The 23,464-nt window shown below is 42.9% G+C and overlaps 1 protein-coding gene across 1 annotated transcript in view; it reads right to left on the bottom strand.

The window, feature by feature from the left end:
- The window catches only part of LOC135573613 (transcription elongation regulator 1-like protein), a 112,679-nt gene that overhangs the window by 42,203 nt on the left and 47,012 nt on the right, over positions 1-23,464 (bottom strand). The window contains exon 4 of the mRNA XM_065022876.1: positions 11,741-11,941. Coding sequence (XP_064878948.1) covers positions 11,741-11,941 — 201 coding nt within the window. The remainder of the gene's footprint in view (positions 1-11,740; positions 11,942-23,464) is intronic.

Below are 23,464 nucleotides of genomic sequence, written 5' to 3'. Positions count from 1 at the left end.
GCAGGCAGGCAGGCAGGCAGGGAGGGAGGGAGGGAGGGAGGGGGAGGGAGGGGAGGGGGAGGGAGGGAGGGGGAGGATTAAAGAAAGGAAGGCAGGAGGGGGGAGGGAGGGAGGCGGGAGGAAATAAGGAAGGAAGGAAGGAAGGCAGGGGGGCAGGGAGTTAGGGAGGTAGGTAGGGAGGGAGGCAGGGAGTTAGGGAGGGAGGGAGGTAGGGAGGGAGGCAGGGAGTTAGGGAGGGAGGGAGGGAGGTAGGTAGGTTAGGAGGCAGGGAGTTAGGGAGGGAGGGAGGTAGGGAGGTAGGTAGGTTAAGAGGCAGGGAGTTAGGAAGGGAGGGAGGCAGGGAGTTAGGGAGGGAGGGAGTTAGGGAGGGAGGGAGGGAGCAGGTAGGCTTTGAGGCGGGGAGTTAGGGAGGGAGGGGGCGGAGAGGAGGGATTATAAAGAAGTGTTGTTCTTACACACACAGGCTAGCGGTCTGAATAAAACAGTCTTCCTACACACTCTGACAGGCTAGCGCTCTGACTAAAACAGTCTTCCTACACACACAGGCTAGCGGTGAGTGAGTGAGTGAGTGATCTATGGTTGTGAGGTCTGGGGTCCGCTCACCAACCAAGAATTCACAACATGGGACAAACAGCAAATTGAGACTGCATGATCAAATCCAGAAAAGAGACGTTCAATTCTACAACCACCTCAAAGGAAGGGATTCCCAAACCTTCCATAACAAAGCCATCACCAACAGAGAGATGAACCTGGAGAAGAGTACCCCCTAAGCAAGCTGGGCCTGGGGCTCTTTTCACAAACACAACAGACCCCACAGAGCCCCAGGACAGCAACACAATTAGACCCAACCAAATCATGAGCAATCAAAAAGATAATTACTTGACACATTGGAAAGAATTAACAAAAAAACTGAGCAAACTAGAATGCTATTTGTCCCTAAACAGAGAGTACACAGCGGCAGAATACCTGATCACTGTGACTGACCCCAAGTTAAGGAAAGCTTTGACAATGTACAGACTCAGTGAGCATAGCCTTGCTTTTGAGAAACGCTGCTGTAGTCAGACCTTTAAAAAAAATGTATTTAAGAACAAATTCTTATTTACAATAATGGCCAACCAAAAGGCCTCCTGCTGGGACGAGGCTTGGATTAATTATTATTATTTTTTAAATATAGGACAAACCACACATCACAACAAGAGAGACCTAAGACGACAACTGCAACTAGCTGCAGCGAACTGAAAAGAGGAGCGACCCAGGGATGTGTGTGCTTTGGGGACCTTTAACAGAATGTGACTGGCAAAACGGGTGTTGTATGTGGAGGATGAGGGCTGCAGTAGGTATCTCAGATAGGGGGGAGTGAGGCCTAAGAAGGTTTTATAAATAAGCATCAACCAGTGGGTCTTGCGATGGGTATACAGAGATGACCAGTTTACAGAGGAGCATAGAGTGCAGTGATGTGTCCTATAAGGAGCATTGGTGGCAAATCTGATGGCTGAATGGTAAAGAACATCTAGCCGCTCGAGAGCACCCTTACCTGCCGATCTATAAATTATGTCTCCGTAATCTAGCATGGGTAGGATGGTCATCTGAATCAGGGTTAGTTAGGCAGCTGGGGTTAAAGAGAAGCATTTTATGATAGAGGAAACCAAGTCTAGATTTAACTTTAGCCTGCAGCTTTGATATGTGCTGAGAGAAGGACAGTGTACCGTCTAGCCATACTCCCAAGTACTTGTATGAGGTGACTACCTCAAGCTCTATACCCTCAGAGGTAGTAATAACACCTGTGGGAAGAGGGGCATTCTTCTTACCAAATCACATGATCTTTGTATTGGAGGTGTTCAGAACAAGGTTAAGGGCAGAGAACGTTTGTTGGACACTAACAAAGCTTTGTTGTAATTAACACAAAATTCAGGGGGGGGCCAGATGAGTATACGACTGTATCATCTTCATATAAACGATGAGAGAGCCTCCTCCTGCCTGAGATATGTTGTTGATGTAAATTGAGAAGAGCGTGGGGCCTAGGATCGAGCCTTGGGGTACTCCCTTGGTGACAGGCAGTGGCTGAGACAGCAGATTTTCTGACTTTACACACTGCACTCTTTAAGAGAGGTAGTTAGCAAACCAAGCCAAAGACCCCTCAGAGACACCAATACTCCTTTGCCCGCCCACAATAATGGAATGGTCTATCTTATCAAAAGCTTTAGCCAAGTAAATACAAATAGCAGCACAACATTGCTTAGAATCAAGGGCAATGGTGACATCATTGAGGACCTTTAAGGTTGCAGTGACACATCCATAACCTGAGCGGAAACCAGATTGCAAACCAAAAAGAATACTATAGACATCAAGAAAGCCAGTCAGCTGATTATTGATTATTGATTATTCCAACACATTTGATAAACAGGGCAAAATAGAAATAGGCCCATAACAGTTATGATCAGCTTGATCTCTCCCTTTAAATACAGGACGAACCGTGGCTGCCTTCCAAGCAATGGAAGAGAGGAGAGACAGGTTAAAAAGGTCAGACACAGGCTTGGTGATGATAGGGGCAGCAACCTTACAGAAGAAAGGGTCTAAACCATCTGACACAGTAGTTTTATGGGGGTCAAGTTTCAGGAGCTCCTTTTGCACCTCAGAGAAACTTTGTAGTGGGGTAAAAGAGGGAGAAGCATCGGGCTAGTGGCATTAGAAGGGGTGGAAGATGAGGAAATGTTGGACGAGCAAGGAGGCATGGCTGAGTCAAATAGGAATCCTGATTTAATGAAGTGGTGTTGTAAAGAGCTCAGCCATGTGCTTCTCTCCATGTCAGTAACAAACACATCATCAACTTTAAAGGACATGGGAAGCTGTGAGGAGGAGGGTTTATTTTCCAGGTCTTTAACCGTTTTCCAGAACTTCTTGGGGTTAGACCCACAGAGAGAGAACTGCTCCTTAAAGTAACTAACTTTGGCCTTGCAAATAGCCTGAGAGCACTTATTTCTCATTTGCCTGAACGAGAGCCAGTCAGCCTGAGTATGTGTGTGCCGAGCCTTTCACCAAATGCAATTCTTGAGGTGGAGTAACTCTGCTAGATCACGGTTTTTAGCAAACGTCTATGACAAATCAGGACAGATCGTTTCACTGAGCTGCCATTACGAACAAAAGCTGTAAAACTGTGATCACTAAGGTCATTACAGAAAACACCAGACTGATACCGGGATATCAGGATTATTTGTGAGGATAACATCAAGGAGAGTAGCCTTTCCTGGGTGTTTGGAGTCATACCTTGTGGGATTGGTAATAATCTGAGAAAGATTGAGGGAGTCCCATTGCTTTAGGACTTGGTCAGGTGGTTTAAGCATGTCCCAGTTTAGGTCACCTAGCAGGACAAATTCAGACTTAGTGTAAGGGGCCAGGAGAGAGTTTAGGGCAGGTAGGGTACAGGCCGGTGCTGATGGAGGACGATAGCACCCAGCAACAGTCAACAAAGAGCTATTTGAAAGTTTAATGCTTAAATCCAGCTAATCAAATTGTTTGGGGACAGACTTGGTGGAGACAACAGAGCACTGAAGGTGATCCTTGGTAAAGATACCAACTCCACCACCTTTGGAAGACCCGTCTTGCCGATAAAGGTTATAACCAGAAAAGTTAACATCAGTATTCAAAACACTCTTCCTTAACCACGTCTCATTATTGACCAACACATCTGGATTGGAGCTGTGAACCCACGCTTTCATTAACCACGTCTCAGTAATGACCAACACATCTGGATTGGAGCTGTGAACCCACACTTTCATTAACCACGTCTCAGTAATGACCAACACATCTGGATTGGAGCTGGGAACCCACACTTTCATTAACCACGTCTCAGTAATGACCAACATCTGGATTGGAGCTGTGAACCCTCACTTTCATTAACCACGTCTCAGTAATGACCAACATCTGGATTGGAGCTGGGAACCCACACTTTCATTAACCACGTCTCAGTATTGACCAACACATCTGGATTGGAGCTGGGAACCCTCACTTTCATTAACCACGTCTCAGTAATGACCAACACATCTGGATTGAACCCACACTTTCAGTTGATCCATTTTAGGTAATAAGCTTCTAGTGTTGACGTGCAGAAAACCCAGGATTTTAACGAGAGCAGAAATCAGTGAAGCAGATATCAGAGCACAAGTCAGAATTGGGGCTGGCAACAGTAGATGGGCCAGGGTGCACATGCATATTTCCAGATATCATCAACAGTAATACAATCAAGGCACTGCAGAGGACAGGGAGAGCTCTGCAGTGTTGATTTATGACATCTGAATGCACATTCAGAACTGGCTCTCAAGAGAAGACAGGCTATGTGCACACTGCCCACAAAATGAGGTGGAAACTGAGCTGCACTTCCTAACCTCCTGACCAATGTATGACCATATTAGAGAGACATATTTCCCTCAGATTACACAGATCCACAAAGAATTCGAAAACAAATCCAATTTTGAAAAACTCCCATATCTACTGGGTGAAATTCCACAGTGTGCCATCACAGCAGCAAGATTTGTGACCTGTTGCCACGAGAAAAGGGCAACCAGTGAAGAACAAACACCATTGTAAATACAACCCATATTTATGCTTATTTATTTTATCTTGTGTCCTTCAACCATTTGTACATTGTTAATACACTGTATATATATATAATATGACATTTGTAATGTCTTTATTGTTTTGAAACTTCTGTATGTGTAATGTTTACTGTTAATTTGTATTGTTTTTCACTTTATATATTCACTTTATATATTATCTACCTCACTTGCTTTGGCAATGTTAACACATGTTTCCCATGCCAATAAAGCCCTTGAATTGAATTTAATTGAATTGAATTGAGAGAGAACAGAGACAGAGAACAGAGACAGAAAACAGAGAGATAGAGAGAGAGATAAAGAGAGACAGAGAGAGAGAGAGAGAGAACAGAGACAGAGAACAGAGAGAGAGAGAGAGAGAGAGAGAGAGAGAGAGAGAGAGAGAGAACAGAGACAGAGAACAGAGAGAGAGAGATAGAGAGAGACAGAGAGAGAGAGAGAGAGAGAGAGAGAGAGAGAGAGAGAGAGAGAGAACAGAGACAGAGGTAGACATGGTCTGGTTCCTCCAGTAAATACCTACAGTACCAGACTCATTTTCGTATTCCAATAATGGCGTGTTGACCCTTGTTCAACATGTCCACTTCAGCAAAATGAAATTCCCTCTCCTCATCCTTTACAATGAGGTGGTACAGGCAGAGAATGAAGGGAGAGGAGGAGTAGTACCAGTAACCAGGAAACCAACTGTCCAGGTAGAAACAGTAACCAGTAACCCAACTGTCCAGGTAGAAACAGATCATTATCCGGTAACCCAACTGTCCAGGTAGTAACAGATCATTAACCAGTAACCCAGGTAGTAACAGACCATTATCCAGTAACCCAACTGTCCAGGTAGTAACAGACCATTATACAGTAACCCAACTGTCCAGGTAGTAACAGATCATTATACAGTAACCCAGGTAGTAACAGATCATTATACAGTAACCCAACTGTCCAGATAGTAACAGATCATTATACAGTAACCCAGGTAGTAACAGATCATTATACAGTAACCCAACTGTCCAGGTAGTAACAGATCATTATACAGTAACCCAGGTAGTAACAGATCATTATACAGTAACCCAACTGTCCAGGTAGTAACAGATCATTATCCAGTAACCCAGGTAGTAACAGATCATTATACAGTAACCCAACTGTCCAGGTAGTAACAGATCATTATCCAGTAACCCAGGTAGTAACAGATCATTATACAGTAACCCAACTGTCCAGGTAGTAACAGATCATTATCCAGTAACCCAGGTAGTAACAGATCATTATCCAGTAACCCAGGTAGTAACAGACCATTATCCAGTAACCCAACTGTCCAGGTAGTAACAGATCATTATCCACTAACCCAGGTAGTAACAGATCATTATACAGTAACCCAACTGTCCAGGTAGTAACAGATCATTATCCAGTAACCCAGGTAGTAACAGACCATTATACAGTAACCCAACTGTCCAGGTAGTAACAGATCATTATCCAGTAACCCAACTGTCCAGGTAGTAACAGATCATTATCCAGTAACACAACTGTCCAGGTAGTAACAGATCATTATCCAGTAACCCAACTGTCCAGATCTAGTAACAGATCATTATACAGTAACCCAACTGTCCAGGTAGTAACAGATCATTATCCAGTAACCCAACTGTCCAGGTAGTAACAGATCATTATACCAGTAACAGATCATTATCCAGATAGTAACAGATCATTATACAGTCAACCCAACCCAACTGTCCAGGTAGTAACAGATCATTATACAGTAACCCAACTGTCCAGGTAGTAACAGACCATTATACAGTAACCCAACTGTCCAGGTAGTAACAGACATTATACAGTAACCCAGGTAGTAACAGAACCATTAACAGATATTATCAGTAACCCAGGTAGTAACAGATCATTATACAGTAGTAAACAGATCATTATACAGTAACCCAGGTAGTAACAGATCATTATCCAGTAACCCAGGTAGTAACAGATCATTATACAGTAACCCAACTGGTAGTAACAGATCATTATACAGTAACCCAACTGTAGTAACAGATCATTATCCAGTAACCCAGGTAGTAACAGATTATACATTATAACAGATCAGTAACCCAACTGTCCAGGTAGTAACAGATCATTATAGTAACAGTAATCCAGTAACAGGTAGTAACAGATCATCATTATCCAGTAACCCAGGTAGTAACAGATCATTATACAGTAACCCAGGTAGTAACAGACCATTATACAGTAACCCAGGTAGTAACAGAACCATTATACAGTAACCCAACTGTCCAGGTAGTAACAGATCATTATACAGTAACCCAACTGTCCAGGTAGTAACAGATCATTATACAGTAACCCAGGTAGTAACAGATCATTATACAGGTAAACAGATCATTATCTGTAACCCAGGTAGTAACAGATCATTATCCAGTAACCCAGGTAGTAACAGACCATTATACAGTAACCAGATCAATACTGTCCAGGTAGTAACAGACCATTATACAGTAACCCAACTGTCCAGGTAAACAGATCATTATACAGTAACCCAACTGTCCAGGTAGTAACAGATCATTATCCAGTAACCCAGACTTATACAGTAACCAACTGTCCAGGTAGTAACAGATCATTATAACAGTAACAGATCATTAACTGTCCAGGTAGTAACAGATCATTATACAGTAACCCAGGTAGTAACAGATCATTATACAGTAACCCAACTGTCCAGGTAGTAACAGATCATTATACAGTAACCCAGGTAGTAACAGATCATTATACAGTAACCCAGTAAGTAACAGATCATTATACAGTAACCCAGGTAGTAACAGATCATTATACAGTAACTGTCCAGGTAGTAACAGATCATTATACAGTAACCCAGGTAGTAACAGACCATTATACAGTAACCCAACTGTCCAGGTAGTAACAGATCATTATACAGTAACCCAACTGTCCAGGTAGTAACAGATCATTATACAGTAACCCAACTGGTAGTAACAGATCATTATACAGTAACCCAACTGTCCAGGTAGTAACAGATCATTATACCAGTAACCCAACTGTCCAGGTAGTAACAGATCATTATACAGTAACCCAGGTAGTAACAGATCATTATACAGTAACCCAACTGTCCAGGTAGTAACAGATCATTATACAGTAACCCAGAGATCATTATCCAGTAACCCAACTAGGTAGTAACAGATCATTATACCAGTAACCCAGGTAACAGTAACAGACCATTATCATTATCAGTAACCCAACTGTCCAGGTAGTAACAGATCATTATACAGTAACCCAACTGTCCAGGTAGTAACAGATCATTATACAGTAACCCAACTGTCCAGGTAGTAACAGACCATTATCCAGTAACCCAAGTAACAGATCATTATACAGTAACCCAGGTAGTAACAGACCATTATACAGTAACCCAGATAGTAACAGATCATTATAACAGGTAGTAACCCAGATAGTAACAGATCATTATTAACAGATCATTATACAGTAACCCAACCCAGATAGTAAGTAACCCAGATCATTATACAGTAACCCAAGTAACAGATCATTATACAGTCCAGGTAGTAACAGATCATTATCCAGTAACCCAACTGTCAGACCATTAGGTAGTAACAGACCATTATACAGTAACCCAGGTAGTAACAGATCATTATACAGTAACCCAACTGTCCAGGTAGTAACATATCATTATACAGTAACCCAACTGTCCAGGTAGTAACAGACCATTATCCAGTAACCCAACTGTCCAGGTAGTAACAGATCATTATCCAGTAAGATCATTATACAGTAACCCAACTGTAGTAATCCAGATCATTATCCATTATACAGTAACCCAACTGTAGTATTACAGATCATTATACAGTAACCCAGGTAGTAACAGATCATTATAACAGTAGTAACAACTTATACAGTAACCAGGTAGTAACAGATCATTATACAGTAACCCAACTGTCCAGGTAGTAACAGATCATTATCCAGTAACCCAGGTAGTAACAGATCATTATACAGTAACCCAGGTAGTAACAGATCATTATCCAGTAACCCAGGTAGTAACAGATCATTATCCAGTAACCCAGGTAGTAACAGACCATTATACAGTAACCCAGTAACCCAGGTAGTAACAGATCATTATCCAGTAACCCAGGTAGTAACCATTATCAGTAACCCAGTAGTAACAGATAACAGATCATTATACAGTAACCCAGATAGTAACAGATCATTATCCAGTAACCCAACTGTCCAGGTAGTAACAGATCATTATACAGTAATAACCAACTGTCCAGGTAGTAACAGATCATTATACAGTAACCTTTCCACATTATACAGTAACAGGAAGATCCAGATCATTATCTAGTAACAGATCATTATACTAACTTGGAATACAAAATACAGTAACCACAGTCTGCATTTGAAGATGAGAACAGATCATTATACATATATAGTAACAATCCATGACCCAGGTAGTAACTGATGGCAAAAGTAAAAGGTAGTAACCTTTAACAGATCATTATACAGTAACCCAACTGGGTAGTAACTACTATAAGTAACCCAATGTCCAGAAACAGATCATTATGGTAGTTCAAAGTAACAGATCATTAAAGTAACAATTATCCAGAAAACAAAGCTGTTTAATGTTAGTAACAGATCATTATCCAGTAACCCAGGTAGTAACAGACCATTATACAGTAACCTGGGATCATTATCCAGTAACCCAACTGATTCAGTAACCCAGGTAGTAACAGATTGTAACAGCCTGTAACAGATCATTATACAGTAACCCAACTGCGTAACAGACCATTATACAGTAACCCAACTGTCCAGGTAGTAACAGATCATTATACAGCCGTGGCAGGTAGTAACAGATCATCTTTAGTAACAGACCATTATACAGTAACTCAGGTAGTAACAGATCATTGTCTCAGGATGGTAAGTAACAGGTATAGTACAGACCAGGTGGTTGAAGATATCCAGTCTAGTGGTGTGGGGTAACAGATCTTATGCTTTGGCAAAGTGGGTAGGATTAAATCCTTCCTGTTTGGCCCTGTAACAGACCATTATACAGTAACCCAACTGTCCAGGTAGTAACAGATCATTATACAGATGGGGCCATTATCCAGTAACCCAGGTAGTAACAGATCATTATACAGTAACAGTAACAGATCATTATCCAGTCTCAGCCTAACAGATATTTATAACCCAGCAGATCATTATACAACCCAACTAACAGTAGTTTATGTGTCAGATCATTATACAGGGATAGGGTAACAGACCATTATTATATCTGTCCAGTAGTTCAGATCATTAACCAGTCCAGATATTATACAGTAACCCAACTGTCCAGGTAGTAACAGATCATTATCCAGTAACCCAACTGTCCAGGTAGTAACAGACCATTATACAGTAAACTGTCCAGGTTAACAGATCATTATATTAACTCTCAACTTCTAGTAACTTATACAGTTTCTAGTAACAGACCATTATACTAACCAGAGGTAACAGACCATTATACAGTAACCCAGGTAGTAACAGACCAGTAACCCTGTCCAGGTAACTAGATCATTATCCAGTAACCCAGGTAGTAACAGATCATTATACAGTAACCCAACTGTCCAGGTAGTAACAGATCATTATCCACTAACCCAACTGTCCAGGTAGTAACCTAGTAACAGATCATTATACAGTAACCCAACTGTCCAGATAGTAACAGATCATTATACAGTAACAGTAGTAACAGATCAACTGGGTAGTAACAGATCATTATACAGTGGATCATTATACAGCCCTCATTATCCAGTAACCGGACCATGTCCCAGGACTACCTGACATGATGACTCCTTGCTGTCCCCAGTCCACCTGGCCATGCTGCTGCTCCAGTTTCAACTGTTCTGCCTTACTATTATTCAACCATGCTGGTCATTTATGAACATTTGAACATCTTGGCCACGTTCTGTTATAATCTCCACCCGGCACAGCCAGAAGAGGACTGGCCACCCCACATATGCTCTCTCTAATTCTCTCTTTCTTTCTCTCTCTCGGAGGACCTGAGCCCTAGGACCGTGCCCCAGGACTACCTGACATGATGACTCCTTGCTGTCCCCAGTCCACCTGACTGTGCTGCTGCTCCAGTTTCAACTGTTCTGCCTTATTATTATTCGACCATGCTGGTCATTTATGAACATTTGAACATCTTGGTCATGTTCTGTTATAATATCTACCCGGCACAGCCAGAATAGGACTGGCCACCCCACATAGCCTGGTTCCTCTCTAGGTTTCTTCCTAGGTTTTGGCCTTTCTAGGGAGTTTTTCCTAGCCACCGTGCTTTTACACCTGCATTGTTTGCTGTTTGGGGTTTTAGGCTGGGTTTCTGTACAGCACTTTGAGATATCAGCTGATGTACGAAGGGCTATATAAATAAATTTGATTTGATTTGATTTGATTCACACAATACCTCATATTTGCAATTACAATTCACCAATTAGGACACACAGTAACACACTTAGTGAAAGACCTGCTGGTAATAATGATGCCAATAAACCCTCCAGTTTGGACATGACAGCCTTAGTGAAAGACCTGCTGGTAATAATGATGCCAATAAACCCTCCAGTTTGGACATAACAGCCTTAGTGAAAGACCTGCTGGTAATAATGATGCCAATAAACCCTCCAGTTTGGACATAACAGCCTTAGTGAAAGACCTGCGGGTAATAATGATGCCAATAAACCCTACAGTTTGGACATAACAGCCTTAGTGAAAGACCTGCTGGTAATAATGATGCCAATAAACCCTCCAGTTTGGACATAACAGCCTTAGTGAAAGACCTGCTGGTAATAATGATGCCAATAAACCCTCCAGTTTGGACATAACAGCCTTAGTGAAAGACCTGCTGGTAATAATGATGCCAATAAACCCTCCAGTTTGGGTCAATAGACACAGACCTTAAACAACACCAAGCTAAAACACATCAACAGACTGCAGACACACATCCTGGATTAGCTAAGCAGAGGTTGTATCTATTCCCTATTTAGTGCACAACTTATAACATGGCACACAATTCCCTATTAAGTGCATTACTTTAGACCAGAGCTCTGTGGGCCGTGGTTAAAAGTGGCAATGGGGTGCATTTCAGCCAGGCATCACAGAAGTTTGTTTACCTGGGCCAGGTGGAGACAGGCGAAAGGGGATCTTGATAGGTGACAGTTGGAACAGGCGGAGGGGATGGATGAACGAGGGAGAGCAGGAGGAGGGCGAAGGCCCTTGGAGTCTGGAGGGGTCTGATTCCAAGGCTGTCATGGCGGCAGCTGCCAGAGAGATCCTCTTGTTCCTGCCCACTCTCTTGATAGCCACAGGACAACCTGGAGAAGAGAGAGAGAGAGAGAGAGAGAGGGAGAGAGAGAGGAGGAGGAGAGGCGAGAGACAGAGACAGAGAGACAGACAAAGAGAGAGAGAGAGAGAGAGAGAGAGAGAGAGAGAGAGAGAGAGAGAGAGAGGGAGGGAGAAAGAGAGAGACAGAGAGAGAGAGAGAGAGAGAGAGAGAGAGAGAGAGAGAGAGACAAGAGAGAGAGAGAGAGAGAGAGAGAGAGAGAGAGAGAGAGAGAGAGAGAGAGAGAGAGAGAGAGAGAGAAATAGAGAGAGAGAGAGAGAGAGAGAGAGAGAGAGAGAAATAGAAAGAGAGAGAGAGAGAGAGAGAGAGAGAGAGAGAGAGAGAGAGAGAGAGAGAGAGAGAGAGAGAGAGAGAGAGAGAGAGAGAGAGAGAGAGAGAGAGAGAGAGAGAGAGAAGAAAGAGAAAGAAAGAGAGAGAATAGAGAGAGAGAGAGAGAGAGAGAGAGAGAGAGAGAGAGAGAGACAGAGAGAGAGAGAGAGAAAAGAGAGAGAGACAGAGAGAGATAGAGAAGAGAACAGAGGACAGAGAACAGAGACTAATTAACCCCTTCTCTACCTAACTGCTCTCTCTCTCTCTTTCGCTCTCTGTCTCTCTCTGTTCCCACCATCAAAGGGAGAAAGGTTTAGTCCCAGAATAATGATGATGAAGGTTCGACCTATGAGCAGGGGATCATTTCAAAGAGAGTCCAAAACATGCTAGTGACAGTAGAGGTTTAGTTAATAAGTATAATAAGTTAATGATTTGGTATATTCATGTAGTCAGTCATGGGGTTGATGTAGCTTGACAGAAAATAACCTGTACGATATCAACATGTCATATTTCAGTTCTGGGTGTGCTTCCCAAATGACACTCTATTTTCAATATAGTGCACTACTTTCGACCATGGCTCATAGGGTTCGGGTCAAAAGTAGTGCACTATATAGGGAATAGGGTACAATTTGTGAGAGTAAAAAAAAAAAATGGATAAATCATCAGGGTTCTGCGTGCATATTAAAAGGCATTAAAAGGGGGGGGGGGTGTCCCAAACAACACCCTATGCCCTATCACCAGAGCCCTATGGACAACATAGGGAACAGGGAGCCATTTAGGACACACACTGTCTCAGTACTACTGAAGGAATCGTTGTCCTGGATGAAGCATGGCTCTATCTTTGTATGTTGATTTAGATGGCTGCCGTGCCAACACTGTGGCTTTTCATCACCAGGCTCAAAGCGTTATGCTGGATGCCCGTCCCAAATGGAACCCTATTCCCTATGGGGCTCTGGTTAAAAGTAGTGCACTATATAGGGAATAGGGTGCCGTTTGAGACCTAGCCAGGGTGTATCAGACAGCAGCTAGCGCCTAGCGCCCTAGCATGATGTGGTGGAGCTTACAACTGGAGCCAGCGAAGGAAGATAATCACAAGTAAGCCTACGCACACATGGAATCTGTGTCCTGTAGGAAGGGTGTTAAACCTCTCTCTCTCTCTCTCTCTCTCTCTCTCTCTCTCTCTCTCTCTCTGTTAAATCCACCAGCAGCAGTAGCATCTCATCTCTCATCTCTCTCTCTCTCTCTCTCTCTCTCTCTCTCTCTCTCTCTCTCTCTCTCTCAACAGCCAGGATGTTAAATCCACCAGCAGCAAATGTAGCATCTCATCTCTGCTATGCTCTCTCTCAAAACAGCAGCAGTAGTCTCATCTCTGCTATCTCTCTCTCAACAGCCAGCGCTGCTCAAACATCAGGATAATCAGGATAACACATACATGTACATCAAATGCTAAATGTACTTTAATTTGAATAACAGATGAGGTTACTACTGGCTTCAAACCCAGTAGAGCCCTCTCACTGTATAGTGATCATATTGCTGCATCTCAAATCCTCTCACTGTATTAGTTCTGCTTAAAACATTCACTGTATAGTGATCATATTGTCCTGGTCAAATGTTGCTCATGACGCTGCAGTCCTCCTCTCACTGTATAGTGATCATATTGTTCTGTTGCTCATGACGCTGCAGTCCTCCTCTCACTGTATAGTGAGCATAGTGATCATATTGTCCTGTATAGTGATTGTCTCTCATGACGCTGCAGTACGGCCAAGTCCTCCTCTCACTGTATAGTGATCATATTGTTCTGTTGCTCATGGCGCTGCAGTACGGCTCAAGTCCTCCTCCTCACTGTATAGTGATCATATTGTCCTGTTGCTCATGACGCTGCAGTCCTCCTCTCACTGTATAGTGATCATATTGTTCTGTTGCTCATGGCGCTGCAGTCCTCCTCTCACTGTATAGTGATCATATTGTTCTGTTGCTCATGGCGCTGCAAGTCCTCCTCTCACTGTATAGTGATCATATTGTTCTGTTGCTCATGACGCTGCAGTCCTCCTCTCACTGTATAGTGATCATATTGTTCTGTTGCTCATGGCGCGCTGCACTGTATAGTGATCATATTGTTCTGTTGCTCATGGCGCTGCAGTAGTCCTCCTCTCACTGTATAGTGATATATTGTGTTGCTCATGACGCTGCAGTTGTTCTGTTGTTGCTCATGACGCTGCAGTACGGCCAAGTCCTCCTCTCACTGTATAGTGATCATATTGTTCTCATATTCCTCTCACTGTTAGTGATCTGTTGTTCTGTTGCTCATGACGCTGCAGTGGCGTCCTCCTCTCACTGTATAGTGATCATATTGTTCTGTTGCTCATCCTGCAGTCCTCTCACTGTATAGTGATCATATTGTTCTGTTGCTCATGACGCTGCAGTACGGCCAAGTCCTCCTCTCACTGTATAGTGAGCATATTGTTCTGTTGCTCATGATGCTGCCTCCTCTCACTGTATAGTGACGTTCTGTTGCTCATGTCCTTCCTCCTCTCACTGTATAGTGAGCATATTGTTCTGTTGCTCATGATGCTGCAGTCGGCCAAGTCCTTCTCTCACTGTATAGTGATCATACTGTATGTGATCTATTGTTCTGTTGCTCATGGCGCTGCAGTATTGTTCTGTTGCTCATGACCTGCAGTCCTCCTCTCACTGTATAGTGATCATATTGTTCTGTTGCTCATGACGTCCTCCTCTCACTGTATAGTGAGCATATTGTTCTGTTGCTCATGACGCTGCAGTCCTCCTCTCACTGTATAGTGATCATATTGTCCTGTTGCTCATGGCGCTGAGTCCTCCTCTCACTGTATAGTGATCATATTGTTCTGTTGCTCATGGCGCTGCAGTCCTCCTCTCACTGTATAGTGAGCATATTGTTCTGTTGCTCATGACGCTGTCCTCCTCTCACTGTATAGTGATCATATTGTCCTGTTGCTCATGGCGCTGCAGTACGGCCAAGTCCTCCTCTCACTGTATAGTGATCATATTGTTCTGTTGCTCATGGCGCTGCAGTCCTCCTCTTGTATAGTGATCATATTGTCCTGTTGCTCAGTCCCTCCTCTCACTGTATAGTGATCATATTGTTCTGTTGCTCATGACGCTGCAGTCGGCCAAGTCCTCTCTCACTGTATAGTGATCATATTGTTCTGTTGCTCATGACGCTGCAGTCCTCCTCTCACTGTATAGTGATCATATTGTTCTGTTGCTCATGGCGCTGCAGTCCTCCTCCTCTCACTGTATAGTGATCATATTGTTCTGTTGCTCATGACGCTGCAGTACGGCCAAGTCCTCCTCTCACTGTATAGTGATCATATTGTTCTGTTGCTCATGACGCTGCAGTCCTCCTCTCACTGTATAGTGATCATATTGTTCTGTTGCTCAAGTCCTCCTCTCACTGTATAGTGATCATATTGTTCTGTTGCTCATGACGCTGCAGTCCTCCTCTCACTGTATAGTGATCATATTGTTCTGTGTTGCTTCCTGGTGACAGTTGTGTTACTCAGTCACTCAAAAAGATAAACATATTTCCCGTAGAAGCATAGCGGCTGTACGTCTTTACACTCTCTGTGTCTCAACGCAAGGGCACTTGATAAAAGGGTTGCTTCTCTCTGAGCATCTTTCCTGACCCTGGGAAATGTCAGAGAGAGGAATGGAGGTGGGAGGGGGGGTGGGGGTGAAATCTCTAAGCTCCAACTCAAAACCCGGGAGTCATCACATTCATTATCGTCCTGGCTGCATCAGTCGAAACAGAGAAACCACAGACGCTGAATCTCACTGTAGAGATAAGTCCTGAGGACATTTTGAAAAACAAATCGCACTAGTGAATTCATCCCAGTTAACGTATCACTACGCCGCTAAAACAAATAGCACTTTATCTAATGGCTGTGAGAGGGAAGATCTGAGGGAAGTGAAGTTATCTACTGTAACATAGAGAAGAGAGCAGAGCACGCATCCTCCCAATGAGGCCACCGGGGAAATATACCACAGGAATAACTCCAGTCAGAACAGAAACAGACCAGCAGACACACAGCCATGTAGAGGAGACTACTACCATTGTAGTCTGGGAGTGTGTGTGTGTGTGTGTGTGTGTGTGTGTGTGTGTGTGTGTGTGTGTGTGTGTGTGTGTGTGTGTGTGTGTGTGTGTGTGTGTGTCGTTGATCTACACAACATACTCATAATGTAAAAGTGAAAAGAAAATTCTACAAATGTTGACATATTTAAAAAATTGAATAACTCAAATATAGTCTTCACCCCGCTTGTTACAGCAAGCCTAAATCAGTTCAAGAATACAATTTGGCTTTAAAAAATGACATTATAAGTTACATGTAAGGGGCCTGAGTCAAATATTGAACTCCAAGCACAGATTCAACTACAAAGACCAGGGAGCTTTTCTGAAGCCTCATGAAGAAGGCCAGTGATTGGTAGATGGGTAACAATAACAAATCAGATATTGAATATCTCTTTAAGTATGGTCAAGTTAATAATTATGCTATGGATGATGTATTTATCCACCCAGACACCACAAAGATACAGTCGATCTTTTGAACTGCACTGCAGGACAGGAATGAAACTGTTTAGGGATGATGAGGCCAATGGGGATTTTAAAACAGCTACAGAGTTCAATGGCTGTGATGGGAGAAAACTGATCAACAAGATCGTAGTGACTCCACAATAATGACCTAAATGACAGAGAGAAAATAATCATTAAAATATACAGAATAAAATTATTCCAAAACATGCATTTGGATACAACAAAAGTATTACTGAACTAAAGTATCACTGAAGTATCAATAAAGTATTACTGAGGTATTAATGAACTAAAGTATCACTGAAGTATCAGTAAAGTATTACTGAAGTATTACTGAACTAAAGTATCACTGAAGTATCAAAATAAAAAATAAAGTATCACTGAAGTATCAGTAAAGTATTACTAAAGTATAACTGAAGAAAAACAACATGGAGAAAAGAAGACAAATATACAGAATAAAATTATACCAGAACGTGCATCCTGTATGCAACAAAACACTAAGGTGTTACTAAAACACAACACTGCAAAATAATACACTTTCTTTGTCCTAAATGCAAATCCAACACAACACATCACTGAGTAACTGCCTCCTGATTTTCAAGCAGGTTGGTGGCTGCATCATGGTATGGGTATGCCTGACATCGGCAACGACCGGGGAGTTTTTCAGGATAAAAAGAAACGGACTGGAGCTAATCACAGGCAAAACCCTAGAGGATAACCTGGTTCAGTCTGCTTCCCACTAGACAATGGGAGCAGGACAATAACCTAGAACACAAAGGCCAACTCCACACTAGAGTTGTTTACGAAGAAGACAGTGAATGATCCTGAGTGGTCAAATTACAGTTTTGACTTAAACCTGCTAAAAACTCTACGGCAAGACTTGAACATTGCTGTATAGCCATGATCCCCAACACATTGACAGAGCTTGAAGAATTTTGAAAAGAATAATGGCCAAAAACTTCACAATAAATGTGTGCAAAGCTCTTATGAGACTAAAGCCAAGAAGACACCCTGCTGTAATCGCTGACAGAGGTGTTTCTAACAGGGGGGGAATAATACACTTATATTAGTATTTCATTTATGCATTCATCTTTAAAAATGATAGATATATTTCCTCCACTTTTACATTAGAAAGTATGTTGCATAGATCACTGAGCAAATAAATAAATATTAGATACATTTTAACGTCTTATTTTGTAACACAATACAATGTCAAGAAATCAAAGGTAGGCACTGATAATGATAGGCACTGATGAAACATTTAAGGAGAACACTTCTCTGTAACATCTTCAACAGCCCGATGCTCTGAACGCATAAACAATGTGACACCGTCTTTTGTTTTTGGGGACAAGGCCTCCGTATCTTATGTTTTATTCAACAGAGGGATTTTTGAAACTAGACAAGGATGATTTCATATCACAACTTCCATCTTCAAAGGAACATCTTCAACAAAGACATTCACAACGTGAACCTCTGTCTTCCTGTCTATTTGATCTCTACATCCTGACTGATATAACTCACACAGCCAATGGCCTCCACTTGACTCCACAACCAGGAAGTCTCTCCCTCTCCCTCTTTCAGAAGTGGGCTCGGAAATCCAGGAGAGAAAAAGATCTTAAGCTACCAGTACAAAAGCCTGTAAGTGAGTATCTCAACTCATTAACTATCTCTCTACTGATCTGCAGCTGTCTAGCTCGTAACTTTGGCTGTACAGTACAATAACAGAATGAGAATCTAAAACTCACTTAATTTCAGTAGTGTTTGTGTGAAGCCCGTGACGCATCAGGAAATGAAACTAAATGAAATTCAAAATGGAAGCGTACAGATCAAGAACAGTATCAGAACACTATGACACTGTCCTTTGTGTTGTGGTGCTGAATGTTATATAGGGAGCTGTCCACAGTGTTGTGGTGCTGAAACAACAACATGGAGCTGTCCACAGTGTTGTGGTGCTGAAACAAAGAACATGGAGCTGTCCACAGTGTTGTGGTGCTGAAACAACAACATGGAGCTGTCCACAGTGTTGTGGTGCTGAAACAACAACATGGAGCTGTCCTTTATACTGTGGTGCTGAATGTTATATATGGAGCTGTCCTTTATACTGTGGTGCTGAATGTTATATATATGGAGCTGTCCTTTATACTGTGGTGATGAATGTTATATATGGAGCTGTCCTTTATACTGTGGTGCTGAATGTTATATATGGAGCTGTCCTTTATACTGTGGTGCTGAATGTTATATATGGAGCTGTCCTTTATACTGTGGTGCTAAACGTTTATATGGAGCTGTCCACTGGATTGTGGTGCTGAATTAAATATGTGGCATTGTCCATTGTGTTGTGGCGCTGAAACAACAACATGGAGCTGTCCACAGTGTTGTGGTGCTGAAACCAACAACAACATGGAGCTGTCCACAGTGTTGTGGTGCTGAAACAACAACATGGAGCTGTCCACAGTGTTGTGGTGCTGAAACAACAACATGGAGCTGTCCACAGTGTTGTGGTGCTGAAACAACAACATGGAGCTGTCCACAGTGTTGTGGTGCTGAAACAAAGAACATGGAGCTGTCCACAGTGTTGTGGTGCTGAAACAACAACATGGAGCTGTCCACAGTGTTGTGCTGAAATGAAACAACATGGAGCTGTCCACAGTGTTGTGGTGCTGAAACAACAACATGGAGCTGTCCACAGTGTTGTGGTGCTGAAACAACAACATGGAGCTGTCCACAGTGTTGTGGTGCTGAAACAAAGAACATGGAGCTGTCCACAGTGTTGTGGTGCTGAAACAACAACATGGAGCTGTCCACAGTGTTGTGGAGATGAAACAACAACATGGAGCTGTCCACAGTGTTGTGGTGCTGAAACAAAGAACATGGAGCTGTTCCACAGTGTTGTGGTGCTGAAACAACAACATGGAGCTGTCCTTTATACTGTGGCCATACTGTGGTGCTGAATGTTATATCCTGGAGCCCCTGTTTTTTACAGCCTTTAAACTGGCTAGTGCTGAATGTTTATATGGACTTTTCTTCAGGGAAACTAAAGCTTTGTTTTGCTGAATTATTGATTTTTTTTATTTCACCTTTATTTAACTTGAGAACAAGTTCATTTGCACTGCTATTCGCCAGATAAAGATAGTGTGAATATTTTGCAACAATAAAAGTCAATAACACAGTAGAAAATGATGGGAGCCTATGTTTGTTGCAGGAAAATGGATCAGGCACATAATAGCAGATTAACTGAGTGATGAGATCAGATGGTCATGTCCCTTCTTGGTCTCACAGAAAAGTAATATAAATAAAAAAACAGTAAAAAACTTGCCCTGGGGGTGAAAATGGGTGGGCTGGGATAACACTTCCTGCAGCGTGGTTTGCTGCCCCATACTGATGTTTGGTCTTCTGAGGGGATAAAAGTCTCAACTTCAGCGATTTTTTTTTTTTTCAAAAGAGTACAAGGCAAATGTATGTTGGCTTCAATGATCAGTGAGAACACAACTGCTGCCTGCAAAGGGTGTTGCCAAACCGTGAGCTGAATTAACACTTTACCTGTTGGACTTGGAAAACCTGGATTCCAGTTTCAACTAACTGCCACTGTAGCATTTTAGGTGCCAGCCGATGAAGAGCTTCAGGGTGGATAAGGTGCTTTGGCAAATATCAGATGAAGATGAGCCATGAGCTTCTGAGGGGAGAATCCCAGGCAAATATCAGATGAAGATGAGCCATGTGCTTCAGGGGAGAATCCCAGGCAAATATCAGATGAAGATGAGCCAAAGTAAACAGAAACTATTGATGAGTGTTGTGGAAGTTGTGGATGGGGTTTACATATGTTATATATGTTATTGTCTGCTGTCCTTTAACTGTGGTGCTGAACATCATATACCTGGAGCTGTCCTTTAGTTCCTTCAATGTCTGGAGCTGTCCTTTAGTGGAGAATGCTAAACGTTTATATGGAGCTGTCCATGGATTGTGGTGCTGAATTAAATATGTGGCATTGTCCATTGTGTTGTGTGCTGAAACAACAACATGGAGCTGTCCACAGTGTTGTAGTGCTGAAACCAACAATAGCTGTCCACAGTGTTGTGGTGCTGAAACAACAACATGGAGCTGTCCACAGTGTTGTGGTGCTGAAACAACAACATGGAGCTGTCCACAGTGTTGTGGTGCTGAATGTTATATATGGAGACAGTTTATACTGTGGTGCTGATATTCATATATGGAGCTGTCCTGGTGGTGCTGAATGTTATATATGGAGCTGTTCTTTACACTGTGGGCTGTCCACTGGATTGTGGTGCTGAATTAAATATGTGGCATTGTCCACAGTGTTGTGGTGCTGAAACAACAGCATGGAGCATGTTGTGGTGCTGCTGGAGCTGTCCACAGTGTTATGCTGAAACAACAACATGGTGTCCACAGTGTTGTGGTGCTGAAACAAAAAACAACATGGAGCTGTCCACAGTGTTGTGGTGCTGAAACAACAACATGGAGCTGTCCACAGTGTTGGGCGCTGACAGACTAGAGACAGTAACAAATTCACATCTTGTGGTATCTGAAACCACAGGTGTCTGCTGCCGCTACAACACATGGAGCTGTCCACAGACTTCCAGTAACAATATTCAACATCTTGCTGGTATCTAAACCACAGGTGTCTGCTGCCCCTATTCCGTGGGGGACAGACTAGGGTGCAATTTGTAACAATCCCCTTCCACCTCTTGCCCCTCATATTTAACAGCCTAATAAACTGGCTAGTCTGGTTCACACTTTCTTCAGGGAAATCTAAAGCTTTGTTTTGCTGAATTAACTCACTTCACTGCTATCTGTAGTGGAATATTTTTGCCTAAACAACAGGTGTAATGCTGAGAGCCTTTGTTTGTTCAGGAAAAATGGATCAGCACAAATAGCCTACTGAGGGATGAGTCTCACATCCCTTCTCTAATATCTAAAAGCTTGCCCTGGGGGGCAGGTGGGGGGGGATAACACTTCCTGTATGGGTTTGTCCCCCCACAGAGTTGGTCTTCTAGAGGGTAATCCGCAAGTCGAAAAATATTTTTTTTTTAAAACAAGGCAAATGTATTTGTTCAATGAGCAAAACACAACAGGCCTGAGAACACGTTTAATTAACACTTTTCTGTTGAATTGGAAAATAATTCCGAACTAACTGCCACTTACTAGGTGAGCCATGTAAGAATATTCAATATCAGATGAAGATGAGCCATGGCTTCTAAAATCCACAGGTGAAATCGTTGCCAGGGGGGAATCAGAAATATCAGATGAAGATGAGCCAAAGTAAACAGAAATATTGATGAGTGTTGTGGAAGTTGTGGATGGGGTTTACATGTAGCATTGTCTGCGGCAAAACAACATCACACCTTAAGGCCTAGTTCCTTCACTGTCTGATTCAGTGGAGAATAAACCTAAAGCTACAGCAACAATATTCACATCTTGCTGGTATCTAAACCACAGGTGTCTGATGCCGTGCCGTGGGGGTCAGACTAGTTACAGTAACAATATTCACATCTTGCTGGTATCTAAACCACAGGTGTCTGCTGCCGTACCGTGGGGGACAGACTAGAGACAGTAACAATATTCACATCTTGCTGGTATCTAAACCACAGGTGTCTGCTGCCGTACCGTGGGGGACAGACTAGAGACAGTAACAATATTCACATATTGCTGGTATCTAAACCACAGGTGTCTGCTGCCGTTCCGTGGGGGACAGACTAGAGACAGTAACAATATTCACATCTTGCTGGTATCTAAACCACAGGTGTCTGCTGCCGTACCGTGGGGGACAGACTAGAGACAGTAACAATATTCACATCTTGCTGGTATCTAAACCACAGGTGTCTGCTGCCGTTCCGTGGGGGACAGACTAGAGACAGTAACAATATTCACATCTTGCTGGTATCTAAACCACAGGTGTCTGTTGCCGTGCCATGGGGGTCAGACTAGAGACAGTAACAATATTCACATCTTGCTGGTATCTAAACCACAGGTGTCTGCTGTCGTGCCGTGGGGGACAGACTAGAGACAGTAACAATATTCACATCTTGCTGGTATCTAAACCACAGGTGTCTGCTGCCGTGGGGGACAGACTAGAGACAGTAACAATATTCACATCTTGCTGGTATCTAAACCACAGGTGTCTGTTGCCGTGGGGGACAGACTAGAGACAGTAACAATATTCACATCTTGCTGGTATCTAAACCACAGGTGTCTGTTGCCGTGGGGGACAGACTAGAGACAGTAACAATATTCACATCTTGCTGGTATCTAAACCACAGGTGTCTGATGCCGTTCCGTGGGGGACAGACTAGAGACAGTAACAATATTCACATCTTGCTGGTATCTAAACCACAGGTGTCTGTTGCCGTGCCGTGGGGGACAGACTAGAGACAGTAACAATATTCACATCTTGCCTGTATCTAAACCACAGGTGTCTGATGCCGTGCCGTGGGGGTCAGACTAGTTACAGTAACAATATTCACATCTTGCTGGTATCTAAACCACAGGTGTCTGCTGCCGTACCGTGGGGGACAGACTAGAGACAGTAACAATATTCACATATTGCTGGTATCTAAACCACAGGTGTCTGCTGCCGTTCCGTGGGGGACAGACTAGAGACAG

Source organism: Oncorhynchus nerka, linkage group LG10 (assembly GCF_034236695.1).
Source record: "Oncorhynchus nerka isolate Pitt River linkage group LG10, Oner_Uvic_2.0, whole genome shotgun sequence".
Taxonomy (NCBI): Eukaryota; Metazoa; Chordata; class Actinopteri; order Salmoniformes; family Salmonidae; genus Oncorhynchus; species Oncorhynchus nerka.
The sequence above is the reverse complement of the archived record's forward strand: the minus strand, read 5'-3'. Positions and strand labels throughout refer to the sequence as shown.